The sequence below is a fragment of the Colletotrichum acutatum genome, assembly GCF_030867785.1.
Source record: "Colletotrichum acutatum strain CBS 112980 chromosome Unknown BDZ83scaffold_18, whole genome shotgun sequence".
NCBI classification, from domain to species: domain Eukaryota; kingdom Fungi; phylum Ascomycota; class Sordariomycetes; order Glomerellales; family Glomerellaceae; genus Colletotrichum; species Colletotrichum acutatum.
The window spans coordinates 23,001-37,623 of NW_026849012.1; the positions used below are offsets into that span (position 1 = coordinate 23,001).

The 14,623-nt window shown below is 51.4% G+C and overlaps 4 protein-coding genes across 4 annotated transcripts; 1 reads left to right on the plus strand and 3 right to left on the minus strand.

Annotated features, from left to right (window-relative positions):
• Positions 1–2,309: 2,309 nt before the first annotated feature.
• On the minus strand, positions 2,310–3,367 carry BDZ83DRAFT_728115 (uncharacterized protein; the record flags this gene model as incomplete). Its single annotated transcript, XM_060512798.1, has 2 exons — positions 2,310–3,104; positions 3,241–3,367. 2 exons carry the CDS (start codon positions 3,365–3,367, stop codon positions 2,638–2,640), a joined length of 594 nt encoding a protein of 197 aa, XP_060368267.1. The 3' UTR covers positions 2,310–2,637.
• A 1,604-nt stretch (positions 3,368–4,971) lies between these two features.
• Positions 4,972–10,078, minus strand: BDZ83DRAFT_136278 (uncharacterized protein). Its single transcript, XM_060501253.1, has 3 exons — positions 9,760–10,078; positions 6,833–9,663; positions 4,972–6,782 (listed from the first exon to the last, which is right to left on the minus strand). The coding sequence occupies exons 1-3, from the start codon at positions 9,791–9,793 to the stop codon at positions 5,085–5,087; spliced, it is 4,563 nt and encodes a 1,520-aa protein (XP_060368268.1). The 5' UTR covers positions 9,794–10,078; the 3' UTR covers positions 4,972–5,084.
• Positions 10,079–10,364: 286 nt separating this feature from the next.
• BDZ83DRAFT_648790 (S-methyl-5-thioribose-1-phosphate isomerase) lies at positions 10,365–11,528 on the plus strand (the record flags this gene model as incomplete). The annotated part of the gene is made up of 1 exon (XM_060510219.1): positions 10,365–11,528. The coding sequence occupies one exon, from the start codon at positions 10,365–10,367 to the stop codon at positions 11,526–11,528; it is 1,164 nt and encodes a 387-aa protein (XP_060368269.1).
• Positions 11,529–11,685: 157 nt separating this feature from the next.
• On the minus strand, positions 11,686–12,983 carry BDZ83DRAFT_570951 (uncharacterized protein; the record flags this gene model as incomplete). Its single annotated transcript, XM_060504358.1, has 2 exons — positions 11,686–11,879; positions 11,948–12,983. 2 exons carry the CDS (start codon positions 12,981–12,983, stop codon positions 11,686–11,688), a joined length of 1,230 nt encoding a protein of 409 aa, XP_060368270.1.
• Between the last annotated feature and the right edge of the window lie 1,640 nt (positions 12,984–14,623).

The following is a 14,623-nucleotide window of genomic DNA, read 5'->3' on the forward strand; positions in this document are numbered from 1 at the left end:
GCCAAATCTAATAAAGCCGATTTTTCCTATCCCATACTAATTGTTCCCTATGTGTCAGGTGACTTCCACAACCGGAATCGGGTATCTAGCAAACCTAGCAACATGGATCTCACAAGCTACATCCAAGCCGCCAGTGCTCAAAACATTATAATTTATCCACTTAATAGAGTTAGAATAGCGATTCCTCTTGTTATGATTAAAGCGAATAGGAGGTATGGCAACCTTCCCCTCTAATTATCATCATTCGCCAAGAGTTGTATGCATTATTACATGAAGATATTTCTAATCTAGACTGACCTGCCCGCTAGCCGGACTCAATGGTTAGCCCCCCGCCCTAATATCACGAAGTGGCCTTCTTCGCCAAGATCAAAAGTCTTTGAGTCTTGCACCTAGATCCATGGGCGTTATACCACCTTTTACAGAGTTTGGCCCATGTATACTTTTTAGAGTGATAGTCAATACGCCGAGAGTTTTGGCAACAGGCTCTCGGTACATGCACGGAAGTGAGCGAATCCATTTTCCGTTTGGTCCTAAAAATTATGCCCTTGTATGGGCTAGTATCTTGAGTCTCGCAAGCAAAAGCCTACCTTGGAAAGTATGACTTCAAGTTAGTTGAAGCCGCGACGCTAGTGCACATACAAAAGCTCGATTGGCAACTGTTCATAAAATGGTCGCTGCAGCCTCCACCTGGCACGATAGGCCATCAATCTGATTAACCTCATGATATCCTTGACCAAGCCGAGCCCCAAACCATCTTACCAGACTCCCGCAATGGGAATTAGTCTCGCAACCGCTTGAGAAGCGGCCACAATCCCCTCCATGGCCGAGTACACTCAACACTTGTCGAGGCCCATAGGGCAGAGCCCTCAATAAGGCTCCAAATCCATCGTAACTTTACATACCTGGACCCTGACCGTGTTCTCAAACACAATGGCAAAGGCGATGACATCCCTGCTGGGGATTGAACAGGCTCTAGGGCAGTATGTTGATACCGGGCATGTGCAGATTGTCAGGGGCCCTCACGTCTAGAACGAGTCCAGTGTGATTTAGCGCGTGAGTCAAAAGCTCGCTTTCCTGCAGACATCAATGATCAACCTTGCCAGTCTAGAGGTTGTCTCAACTCTTTTGACTCATGACTAAGGTGCGGTTGTGACTTTTGCGAATGGAAGACTGCTTTGGTCACACGAACTATCTAACCGACTCGCGTGACCGTTACTTCTGTACAGCGGCAATTGAACGCCGGTGAAGTGCTGAGAGGCTGCCGGTGCGCATTGCTTACTTATTGGTTGAATGTACGTTACGAAAGATAAAGCCGTTGATACTTGTGGGCCGTCGCGACTAAAATCCTGAACGAGAATATTAATATGTATTGTCTAGCGATGTTGTATGTGACGTGCGGATGTTATACTTGCAGAACTACGGAGTACATTAACTGTCGGCCAATGACCGGGATAAAAGCGAGCATATCCTTGGCATCTGTAGTTCGTCAAGGATCCCAATACTTGGCATGATTCCCGTCGCCGATCATGCGACAGGTTGCGATGAACTTATACACTTTCAGCCGGCGCCTTGGATTTGGATGACCCCGAATCAACACAAAATCTAGGCCGAACGGCAGGATAACGAACCTGCATGTAGCTCATGGCTATCTGTCAGTATAGGTTATGGCCTCTCCCACATGTGACAAGATCCATTACAGTGGAAGGCTATTTATAGTGTATCAATCCAAACGCCGCTGCACAGACAGTGACATGGACGGGGAAATGACTCTTCAACCACCCATTTTTGCCTCGTGCCAGAACCCTTACCGGCCGGGGTATTATGGCCTTATCGGGCCGCTAACGTCAAGGCTCGCCTGATGGTCCCGTCCACATCAGCGGATCTCATCTATGATAAATCGGAAACTGTAGTTCCCCGTCAAGCTTAAACCTACATGTACTTTAACGAGCTAGCGCAAGCACGGCCCGTAAGAGGGCTTATTCACTGCACCGGTTACCGGGAGAATACATGTACTATCCACATGTACTAAACCGCACGGCATCTGCACTCCAGACTCTTATTCCTAACTTTAATAGCCGCTTCTATCGTTGTGTGTCCTACTGATAGTACCGGGGACCCCGGAAACACTGATCTAACAGTTTGAACATGCCTTGGCAGGACAATGATACTGCAAAATACACGACCTTCCTCGCCAAGAACTAGAACTAGGCCTGATCCAGAATCTGATGCAGCCAATTCTGGTTCGATGTAGCCACTTCTGCTTCTTCTGAACTCTGCCTCCTTTGAGAAAGTTCATCTTTCGTCGCAGCCAAGACTTATAGATCACTAAGCACTATACAGAGTGATGCATATAGCATACGAATCGGTCTTGCCGTGTCGCTACGTCTTGAGATATTGACGGGATAACGTGCGAGAGATCTTGTACAGGCAATTGGATCATCCGGAGGTAATCGCCTCAGAGTCCCAAAGACGAAGAGACACTAGAATGAGGTAGACTCAGAAAGTATAAAGGATCAAGTTATTCCCCCGTTAAGGGTACATACTTCTCTCTTCATCACAATTATTCCACACTACAACACTATTCAGCTCATTCCTTCAAACAATCAGTATCTACACTCATTTAAAACCAACCGTCTTTCAACTCACAACACCAACACCAACACCAACAACCAAAAAACTATCAAGATGCACGCCTCTGCCATTCTCGTCACTCTCCTTGCCGCCACCGGCATGGCTGCTCCCAGCCCCATTACCAACCACGAGGGCGCTAGCCAGTTCATCGCCCGCCAGGACCCTAGGCTCAAGCAGTCCCAGGACAGACTTTAGGGAGCTCGCAATGCTGCGATGGAGGCTATCGAGACCGGCGGTGGCAGGGGTCGCCGCCTCAGTTAGATGAACTGCGGCACTCTCTGCAGCCAATGCTAGACTGGCGCCGTTACGGCTGCTGTGGGAGAGATTGCGGTCTGCGGTGCTGCCGCGCTGGGTCTTGCTGCCGTTAGCGGCCCTCTCGGAATCTTCCTCGATGTTGTCGGATTTGCTGGCTGCGAGGCCGCGGCTATTGGAGAGCTGAACAAGGCTGAGGCCGAGTGCCAGACCCTCGTCGGCTAAGGAAGAGGTCGGTCACAGGAAGCTCGCTATCTCATGTAACAGTAGATTGTACACGGTTCGAATTTGTTTTGCTTTTTGTTTGTAGAAATTGGGATCCCATTCGTTGCTTTACCTTTCGTCAATTTACTTTACCCATGTGAATGCGTGATCGTTTTACTCCCGTGAATAACCAGGCTGTGGTTCCATCAATTTCGTTGGGTGCATTGCTTGAAATGAAGCAGGTACAGAGAATAGCGCCAAATTCGTTTTCAAGCGACATCTCGGATTGAGTTGACTAGGACATTTGCAAGGCTATTGACTTCCGACTCAACCTCCAGGGACGTAATCCGCGATAGCAATGATAACTCGGTTGAACGCTACTCGCACATTTACATTAACTCATTATTTGTTGAGCTGGCAATATATCCTGCAAAAAGACATCACAAAATCTGGCTTCTTTTGCTTTATATCTTAATATACTATCTAGACTTGTTATGATTTGATGTTAGGCCTCAGATATGCTATCGAAACGATTATTCAGCTGGCGAACTTTTCCAGTATCTCTGGCCCATTTTCATTTCCACAAGTAACATTTCCCATCAAGTGAACATGAGTGATTCTTAGCCCAAGGCTAATTGCAACTTCGTCGTATAGCTTGAAAGGTCTTTGTGCCATTGTCGTACCCTAGTCATCGGGGTGATGGATCCAAACTTCAATGTGAAAGGTTATGTCTGGAACCCTTTTTGCCACGTGATGCTACCTTAGGTGACTACACTCGGCATTAGGAGTATTGTAAGCCCATCTCAAAATATGTGTTTCCACCGTTGGCTTTAAATCGAACTTCATACCAATTGTTACGTGTTCACTTAGTATATTTGGTTGACAGTCTTCAGAATGATGAATCTGCAGCTCAGTTATTCTATCCTCAAACCCATCCAATGCAAATCATTAACTTCACATAATCCCTGTAGTGACACGCATAGATTCCCAAGACTCAAATTTCTTCCCCGTGTTAGCGAGTGTCTTTGCTCCAACACCTGGGCGGTCCTTGGCCCAATCCTGCAGACCCGCCTTGCTCATTCCCGTGTACTTTTGCAACTCCTCCTCTGAAATCTCAACTCGGTTTCGGTCTTGCATGCGTTGATAGAGTGATCTTTTCTTTGGCGTAGATGTTGGCTTGGACTTGGAAGTTTCGTGCTTTACAAGCGGCGTTTGACTCTCGGTTTTGCTGAGTTGATCAGACATGTTGATCTGAACGCTTGTGCTCCAGAGAGGATGGTTGTAGACAGCTCTCGATTGGACTGATCTGGTGACAGGAGATTCGTTCCGCGTACGTGTGAGGGAAAGGCAGTCTTAATATGATCGCGCTGAGCAAAGGACAATCGATCGACAGTCTTGGAGCGAAATTCTGGCACAAATCGTGTTTTCTTGTCGCCAAGTGGTTATTGGATTGATCTGCTGTAGACTCAAGTTGAAAATATGCAGTCTCTCTCCAGAGGCGTTGTGTAGCTGATATTTATAAATGGATCTTCTAGTTGCCAAGGTGCATTGGCACAGTGAGTAGAGGGCCGACCACTTCCGTGGTGACGGATGAGGCCTTGTTGAATGACTGAATTACGGCGTAGCGGGGAGCAACGCCCGATTGGTCACGAGGACTGAGGCACAGCTCAAGTACCTTCCTGTCCTGGACTCGAAGTGGATATGTTGGTCGCTTGCAAACACTTATTGGCTTGGTAGCCATCGCGGAGCCTCAAAGTGGAACGAGCGGGCAGTCACATGGATTCGTCGGGCAACGTGAAGTTGCCGCTAGCTCATAGGGGGAGAACGGCAACCCCGAGAAGAGCGGCAGCACGCCTGCCGGCATGGTCATGAACATTATCTGAGCTCACTATTGATTGAACCCAATGCGAATTGGCTTCAACTTACTCTCGTAGTATTCGTCATTATCTATAACACACAGCTAGGTAAATGGCTGAAGAAAGACATCTATCGCATCATCACAGCAAAATACGATGATGGAACTCGCGCCGCTCGCTCTCGAGAACCAACGGACCACCACTGGGACCACTGGCATCTAGACTCAGCGTCACACGCTGCAAGTCAGCAACGACCCGTACTGTCTCGCCAATGTTTTGGTAATCGATCTCATGATGACCAGCTGTCTCGTCATTCTCCTCCTTCTTGACCTCGCGAATCTCCACGTTGGGGTAGGGCAACCGTCCTTCACGCAGCGGTACGATGAGCACGGGAACATGCAACTCGGATTCTCCAAACTTGGCGTCCGACTTGTCTACTCCCAGACTCTTGAAGTTGCCGCGCTTCCGGCCGCCAATAAGCCATGTATCACCTGGACCAGTCACATCAAAGCTGAACTCGTAGTCCCTATTGATGCCTTTGCCATCACTGACAGCCGTGTCCCAGATGCGAGTCCAGCGTAAACGTAGATTGGCAGACAGCAACTGGTTGACGGCCAGGGCCGAACCCGCGACTTGTTCGTCGGCGGGTGGAAACTGAATGTCGACCGAGTGGAAAACGGGAATCGAGGGGACGTCGACAGGGATGAGAATTGATCGACTGGTCGACTCGATTCCTTTGATGGTCAACTTTGGATACGTTGACTGCCAGGAAAGAAGGAATGCTCGCAGAGCTTTAGAGGCGTCTTCTTTGCCGCCGGGGACTGTACCCAGACCTCTGAAGATCTTCTCTGTCAGCAAAGGCAATACGAAGGCCGTAGAGACCTCGCCGAGGAGAGCAGCTCGCTCCAAATCATAAGCCGAAAGGCTAGACCGCACCTCTGCAAGTGCTCGGTTGATCAAAAGGCCTGAGAACGAGGAAAGAGGAGATTCTTCGATGAACTTTGACAGAGAGTCTTCAACAAAAACAATTATCTCATCCAAGACAACGCTATAATGAAGCTTGAGATACAGGGTCCGCTGGGTCTTGGGTGTGGTGTTGCCTGAAGCTTTACGTGTTATCTTGTAAAGCAAACTGGCAGGCTGCTTCGGAAACACCATGACGGACTTGTTTGGCGGAGCTGCAGAATGGGCAGCAAAGACATCCGAGTCGATCAGATGTGTTTTGAACACTCTGAGCGGGCTCAGCGAGGCTGTGGAGACGCTGAAGCGGGAGAATAAAGCGTTGTGCTTGAAAACGTCCTGTACATTAACGCCTAAGGCGAGTGCCACGGGGACTGAGAACACGTTAGAGTAGGTGAAAGTGCCCTCGTCTGTAGTATACGTCATTTCGACTCTAGCCGATATGCTGGGAACATCCTGCTCGATGGTGTACGGGAAACGCATTTTAATGGCGGACGACGCGGAGGTGCTTCCGAAGCGAAAAAGTCCGGCCTCCAAAGGCTTCTCGTATTCTAGTGCAGGTCCAAGGAACGTTGCTTCGGTCGAAATAATTCGAAGGCCGCCAGTCGATGGCTTGACCGAAAGCTCACAAGACTTGATAGGGTTCCATCCCGTCGAGAGTTCCAAGTCGAGTGAATTGTTTTTGTCCAGTTGAATGTCTCTTGCCGCCGTTAAGCGACAACTTAAACCGCCGGCAGGGCGATAAAGTTCCAGGTCGGGAAGACGGAAGATCTGCGCCGTCTTGCTAGGTGTTTGGTTGACATCTCGCTCCCAGTGTAAGTCAACTTTGTTGCAAATCAAATCTGCCCGGTCAATCCTGTAGTGACCGGCGACATTGGTCTATCGTCTGTTAATTCAAATTTCTCTCATATCGCCAGCATACCACTTACAGTGCTGGTAAGCCGCAACTCGTTGATCCCTGGCTTGAGAATGTTCGCTTCGGAAGTGTATAACCAAAGCTCCTTTGTTCCTCCGGACATCCTGGACAAGCGTATGGCGGCCTTCTCCAAGCTTAGGTCATCTATGAGCAAGCTTCTTAGTTTGATGGTGAGAGAGAAGCAGTCTTTGCCAGTGTGGTAGGCTGGATGCCCGACAACTTCGACTTGTGTGAAAAGATGCCCCAGAGGCACCCTAACCTCGTTGGATAGGGTCTTGGCTACACTCAATACCTCATCGAGAAACCCAGCGATGGCGCTTTGCTCGGGGTACTGAACCTCCGAGTGAGCTCCAAGCGAGGGCTTCTTCTGTTGAAGCCTCTCATTTTCTGCGGCTGCGGCCTTCGTCAAGAGCTTCAGTCCCACACGGACAAATTCTTCCTTGCGCTGAAGCTCTTTCAGACATCGAGAATACATGACAAGCATAGACAGCTCCAACAGGCTCCAGCTGTTCTCCCCGAAAAATGGGGTAGTCATGTAGAAGTATGAAGCGGCCGGGCCATACTCGCCAAGGTGATACTTGAGCACGGCGAGGTCGGCCATGCTTGTCTTGACTGCATGAGTGTGGTTGGCCACGGTGTAATGACGCAAGGCCTTGTCCGTGAGTGTTTCGTAGAGGCGATAGAAGTCGTCCCGATTGTCAAGGGCAGTGTGTAGAAGGCCGTTCTCAATACCAGCCAGCCCTATGCAGAGCGGATCCGGGTTGTCTGTCTGGGACTCGTGATCATCGCCGTCGAGATCAATGTCTTCAAAGTCGTTGCCATCCATTTCCCCTAGTACTGGCGCAGATGTCCATCCAATATCCCAGCCTCGTTTTTTTCCGCTGCCTTGGAGGACGTTCCTAGACAGAGCATAGAGTTCTGCACGACGCGCAGCGAGTTCCTCTAGGCCAGCTTTGAGAAATTGAGCGTTGGGTGCTGTGTTGTCATCGGGGTTGGGGCCTGTCCCCCCGGGAAACACTCCAGGACTGGGCGGCGGTCTAGTACTTGTGTTGGAACCCGTTCCCACACGCAGAGACGAGTTTCGAGCTGGGTGTAGCATGGTTTTCAACTCTGGAATTGATGACTTTGGCTCATGGCCGTCGGAGGGAGTCAAAGTCGATGGGGGGATGGGCAGTGCTTTGCTCGACGTTTGAGCAAGAATCTGCTGCGCCACGGAGAATGCGAATGATGCAACAAGATTGTCGATAGCCTCTGCAAGAATGGGGTTGAGGATCGGGGACTCTTCCTCGGTAAGGTTGTTCTTCAATGCAGCCAAGATGTCGGCTCTCATGACTTGCGAGACAGCCGGTACGAACTCTAGGGTCCTTCTGCAGATCTCAGCCAACATGGACAGGTTTTCGGCTTCATCTGTCTGCTTTGGGGGCGGCGCTTGCGGTGCAACGCCGTGGAGGACAGACTCCTGTTGCTCTCTAAGCTTTGCCAGGAGATCTTCCCTAGTTGACCAGGCGTTGCCAAGGCGGAGCAGCAGCGATATCTGTCTCGCAAAGATGTAGCAGCGGAAGTCAAAGACTGACACATTGTTGGCTACTATCATTTCGCGGTACGGCTTCTTTGTGGCGCTGATAGGGATATCGTCGAACTTGTCGGCTTTGGAGGCATCCGTGGCCTGGAGATCAACAGGCTGGTCATCCTCTAGAGATCCGTCCTCAGCACCCAATGCGGCAACAGCAGCTTCAGCTCGCTTCACAAGGTCTTCCGTGTGGCTCAACAGAGAGCCCCCGTGTGTCTGGGGATCTCCGGATGTGGCCTGTTCTTGAATGACTGTGTCAAGACCAACACTGAGCTCGTCGTAGCCAACCAAGGCATCCTCTACCAGACCGACACTCTCGAACCCACGCGCGAGACCCTCCTTGAGTATGAAAAAGGTACAGAAGTTCCAACCCGGTAGAGCCCGCTGAGCATCCTTCTCCTTGATGTCTTCCTCGTACTGGGACACCCTCATGTCAAAGGATGACAGAATCAGCTCCTTGAATTTGCCAATGAGGTCATCCCATGCGTTTTCGGCATCCTGACGCGACTCGGTATAACCGGTTGGAGTAGCAGGAACAACTCGAGGCAGTACATCGTATGGAACGTCATTGATGCCGATACGGATCTGGGCCACACGATCGATCGCGCCCTTGCTGGAGCTGTTGAAGTCGGACCGAAGCTTCTCTAGTAACGTGGAGGATCCGGAACCCCATCTTGACGATCTTGCTTTCTCGGCAGCATCGAGGCCCTTTCCGCTGACCCTAGGTTGATTTGCCGCAAAAGTATTGGGTATCACGACGTGAATAATCAGGAACTCAAAGGCATCATGGTTCTCTTGTGTGTTCAGCTTCCGGGTAGACTGCGAAGGCGGCGTGTTCTTCTTGATCCATTCTCTGATTTCTGCCCTTGTTTGGGACTTGTAGGTATCGCTGTCGTCGCATCGAATGAGCAGGACTTTGAGGTAAGGGGTCCGCCTCAGGCCCGGAATTTGGTGGCGCCGTTCCTTGCCAGGCTGTCGCGCCGCTATCGTTGGGGTATCGGAAATATCTGAAGACGTGCTTTTGCCTCCAATGGACTGCGTTTGAAAGCCATCGTCCTTTGCGCCGGCGCTGACTGACCGGCGAAGCGAAGGGGAGATGGTTGGCGAGATTGGGGCAGCTGGGTCTCCGCCAGCGGGTGTGAGCTCTACGTGGAGGGTATCGATCGAGCGCAAAGGTCCAGCATGCGACTGCCAGTGGAGATTTCGAAGAGGGAGTCGTGGAATGAGGCCCGGGGTGACGAGCTTGTAGACGTCGTGGGGATCGAAGTACTCGACTGCGAATAGCATGCTTGGTCAGTTGGGGGGAAGCTCAGTCAAGGTACGAGTAGGCCAACGAGATAACAATGGATCATGAGACGCGCAGAGCTTACCTGTGACTTTGGAGGTTGAAAAAGGCCGCTCCATCTTGAACGGCTCCTCCAATTTGGACTTTTAAATTACATGATCCGTCGCGGCTTCATTTACTAAATTGCGCGGCGGGTGGGTGCCGGTCGAATGCAAAGTGTACAACTCGCCTCGGTGAGGTTCTAGCTTCGGTGGAGACGCTGGGCGCAATTCAGTGAGCTTGGAGCTGGAACATCAAAGGGGGTCGGTCCCGTTTGGTGGAATTGGAGCCTTGGAGCAATGGACGGGAGGGTGGGAACTGGCGAAATGCGCCGGCCAACAGCAGCCGAAACGGCGGGATCCCTAGTCGGCCCCGGCCTAGAGGGACCTTGACACTGAAGTAGCTGTTCCTCCGAAGATTCGCCGAGAGCGGTGTACTACCCAGTGCTGGAACGATTGGCCCAAGATGACGCTGCTTGTTGAACGCCAATGGAGGGGCACGGCAGAATCTTTTTTGGTTTTGCTTTGGGGAGAAATGCCCCTCCTCTGCCTTGGATCAGGAAGTGATAAAGTGCCATATATTTCTTGAAGTAGAAGACTTTGGCTTTATATTTTTCTCCAACAGCATTGTCATCATTTCTTTGTTTTCGCCATGTCTGGACTCCAAGCCGTCAAGTACACTCGGGGTCGTCTCGAAGTCCTGGACCAACTAAGACTACCTCATGAATTCCACTACGATGAGGTGTCCACCAGCGAGGAGGCCTTTGACTGCATCAAGTCGATGAGAGTCCGTGGTGCCCCCGCCATTGCTATTGTCGCCGCCCTCGCCCACGCTGTTGAGCTACACAACGGCAGCTGCACCGCCTCTTCACCGCAAGATACCGTCACTCACATCGACTCGCGTTTGGATTACCTCAAGGAAAGCAGACCGACTGCTGTCGACTTGACGAACGCTATCAACCAACTAAAGGCCCGCATTAGGAGCGCGCCTCAGGATGACTCTAAGACGGTCATTGCTGCATACATTGAGGAAGCCGAGAAGATTCTGCAAAAAGACCTTCAGACCAACCTGTCTATTGGTGACCATGGAGCGCAATGGTTGAGAGAGGTCGCTGATGCTTCACCTGATTCCAAAATATCTGTCCTCACTCACTGCAACACTGGCTCTCTGGCAACGTCTGGTCACGGAACCGCCCTCGGTATCATCAGAACACTTTGGTCCAACAACCTTTTGAAGCACGCCTACTGCACCGAGACGAGACCCTACAACCAGGGTAGCAGGCTGACCGCCTTCGAGCTTGTTTACGAGAACATCCCCAGCACTCTCATCACAGACTCCATGGCTGCCGCGCTGTTCAACTTGCAAAAGGACAAGATGAACATTGCCGCCGTTATTGTAGGCGCCGACCGTGTCGTTCGCAACGGTGACACTGCCAACAAGATTGGAACCTACCAACTCGCCGTCTTGGCCAAGTATCACGGCGTCAAGTTCATTGTTGCGGCTCCCACCACCAGCATCGACCTCGAGACCCAGACCGGCGCCGGCATCAAGATTGAAGAACGCAAGGGGGAGGAGCTCACGCAGATTTCCGGTGCTATCGTCCAGGCTGATGGCAACGTCGATGCCGCTCGTACAGCGCGTGTGGCGACGGCGGACCAGCGCATTAACGTCTGGAACCCTGCTTTTGATGTTACTCCGCACGACCTGATCGATGCTGTTGTTACGGAGAAGGGTGCTGTTGTCAAGAACGCCGATGGTCAATTTGATTTCCGTCACGTCATGCCCGAGAGATGGGCGCAGGTGGTCAGCCAGTGATGGGAATCTCTCCTTTCAAGCATAGATGATAATGATATTCGTTTTGCGTTGGAGGCTGGAGCTGGAGCCCAGGGTCCGATAGATGTTCAAAATTAAATTTTGTCTACAGGGGATATAGCGTATTAGCAGGACACTGCTTCAAGATTGTCGCATGATACTAAGCAGAGTCCTTGAGAGCATGCAGGATCAACTTTTGGTAACCTCCCACGGATTCCTCAAGCTCGCCCACGGTGATATTTTCGTTGCGGCCATGTGCGGCCAAAATCGTGCCTGGACCATACAGGTACCGAGTGTGCGAGCCCTTCAGGTTAGGAATGTCAGTTCCATAGTTGGCCACAAGGGTATCAAATCCTGGATGATGAGTCGTCAGTAATTATTCAAACTGCTCAAGCTGCTTGATTAAAGTGCATAGGTCTCACCATCAACGTCACAGTTGGCCTCCACCACGCCATATCCGTGGGTGCAGGTCAACTCGAGGGACTCGGCATCGGTTTCGTCGAGAATCTTTCGGATCCTCTCCTTGACAATGTTGCCACCGTCCCTCTCGGGGCCAATGGCAACCCGAACAGCGATCCTCGCCAGAGCAGAGGCAGGAATTACATTCTGAGCAACGCCGCCGTTGAACTGGCCAACATTGACGGTGGTGTTGCCCCACTTGTCGGTGCTTCCGAGATCTGTCGTGATAATCCTGGCAAGAGCCTTGATCATGACTTCGTTGGCCGACTTGCCGAGCCATGGGTAGCCAGAGTGTCCTGCGACGCCCTTGGCCGAGATATCGCAAAAGACACCGCCCTTGTGACCGCAAGCGAGCTTGTTCTCCGTAGGCTCTCCGAAAATGACGGATTCAAACTGAATCGGCGGGTCGGCTGCCTGGAGGGAATCGGAAAAGAAACGCATTCCATCGCCAGTGTCCTCCTCACCAATCACGAACAAGAGCATGGCATCTTCGGGGTTGACTTTGCCGGCCTCGAACAGGTCTTCGAGAGCAATAATCTGAGCAGCAACACTAGCCTTGGCATCAACGCTTCCTCTTCCACTAATACGAGTGTCAGGAGTGATCTTGTCATCGGAGATGCCGTAAGGAATATGAGGCGGCACGACATCGTAGTGCGAAGTCACTACAATGCGAGGGGTGGGCTGGCGTTGGTTCGTCTTCCAAGCAAGGACATTGAACCGCGGGGTCTCTTCGGTGTTGTTGTTGCGCGGTGGCAGGAATTGCAGAGAGGAGACATAGCCGCGGCCGGTCAGATAATCGACCAAGAACTTCCCGGCGGCGCTCTCATTGCCTGAGATGGAGGGGATCTCAATGAGGGATCGATGTAAAGAGATGAGGTCGTCGCGCCAAGAGGGAGCAGCAGATGAAGGCGAGTGAAGCGTTGGCGGGGAAAATTCGACGCCGATGGGCTGCTGGATGCGAGAGGCGGCGGCAAAAGAGAGCACAGAGCTCAGTGTCATGAGCTGAGAGACATGCATGGTGGTGGCGGAGCTTCAAGCCTATGAAAAGGTTGGTTGTTTCTGACGGCTCTCGAGCATCGATCAAAGGATAGCAGCCTCAATTGGAGAGAGTTGTCGCCGCTACTAGGTAATTACTATTGGCCGGCGGGCGCAAGAGTTTCCCGGAGACTTGGCAATGGTGCAACCGCAAACGGAGCGGTGTCGGAACGAAGTGGGCGAAGATCAACCTGGTAAGCCTGGGAGCTCAAGCCTCACGGTGAGATGCGATAGGTACCTAGGTAGAGAGAGTGAGCGACACGAGTGATAAGAGTCAGATATCTGCAGACTGAGGGAAGGTGCGAGGGCTGCCAATGAGGTCATTCCATCCCAAGCTCCCGTCATTGGCTCCAGCCACGAGCACGGACTTTCACCCGTCAGCCACCCCCATGTTCCCGCAGGGGCGGGAGATGATCCAAGCTTTCCAGGTTTGTCCCTCGATCCAATGAGACGGCGGTGGGGGGAGAGCCTCATCAGTCCAGTCTCAGCGAGCGTCTCAGGCAAACGAGGTAGGTATACTTGGAGATGGTGATGCTGACAAACATTCGAATCTCGAAGTATTCGCAGTCAACTCGATTGCACTGATACCGTCTAGGTAAAACACTGTTTTTTACTGTAAAGAGGCATTGACCCCCATCTCTAGGCGCACAATGGTGAAGAATATCTTCAGTGCTAGCAAACAAAGTGTCTGGTTTTAGGTACCTTAAACATGCGCCCAGTCGTAAGGTATCAGGCCTCTAGTATCAAAGCTCTTGTTGCAATCTGTGCAATCTGTGCAAACCGACTGAAACGCAATGTTTTAAGATGTGGTCAACGTGACCGTCTCTCATTTGCAAACGGCCAAATGCTATCCCCTCGTACTTCATGACGTTGAGCACAGCTGTCTCTCATGGTCACTCTGAGCGGTCCGAAACACTGCAAATCAATAAGGTAGGTAATCGGGTACCAGTAAAGAACAAGGTACCGATATGCGGTACAGTATCCAATCCGGGGGATCCAATGGCAGTTGGAAGTGCTAGGTATTTCGTATGCAGAATTCCACACCGCTGAGAGAACAGGGCCGCCCGCTCTTTCCCCAGATCTGCCAATCTTAGGTACCTCAGTGGCCATCAGGTTCTAGGTAGTCTACACCCCACTGGGGTTCTAAATGTTACACGTACAACTCTTTCCTCGTCTTGAGGTAAGGTATATTGTATGTGTAAAAAAGGTAGAAATATACTCGAGGTGATGTACCTTTGTCGTGTGTTCATCACTGGGCGACCCACTTAACCGTTGCTCCTTGCCTCTCTGGGACGCAGTTGGATTGGAGCGCTGAAATGGGGGTACCTCCCCCAGGTACCTGGTCCGTTTCGTTCCCCGTTCTCTGTTTCCTGAGATGCTCGCTTCCATTCTCGCCCTGCCTTGCCAAAAGGTTCCTTAGCAGCAATCCAGCACTGGTTGATGAGTACCGACTAGCACGCTACCTTTGCAGACAGGGGCCATTCGTGAACCCAGCAAACTTCCCCAGCCATTGCATTCCACGATCCTGGAGCTACCAACCTCAACTTGCGCTTACCAACAGCTTCAATTGCTACGCCGTGATTCCTTTCGCCGACCTTTCTCAC

What these genes read in the sequence shown, in the direction of transcription:
- BDZ83DRAFT_136278 (XM_060501253.1), bottom strand. Translation starts at nt 9,793, where the DNA reads ATGGAGCGGCCTTTTTCAACCTCCAAAGTCACAG. An exon ending in TTCAACCTCCAAAGTCACAG is followed by an intron (nt 9,664 to 9,759) that starts GTAAGCTCTGCG and finishes TGCTATTCGCAG; the next exon opens with TCGAGTACTTCGATCCCCAC. An exon ending in AGTTGCGGCTTACCAGCACT is followed by an intron (nt 6,783 to 6,832) that starts GTAAGTGGTATG and finishes AACAGACGATAG; the next exon opens with ACCAATGTCGCCGGTCACTA.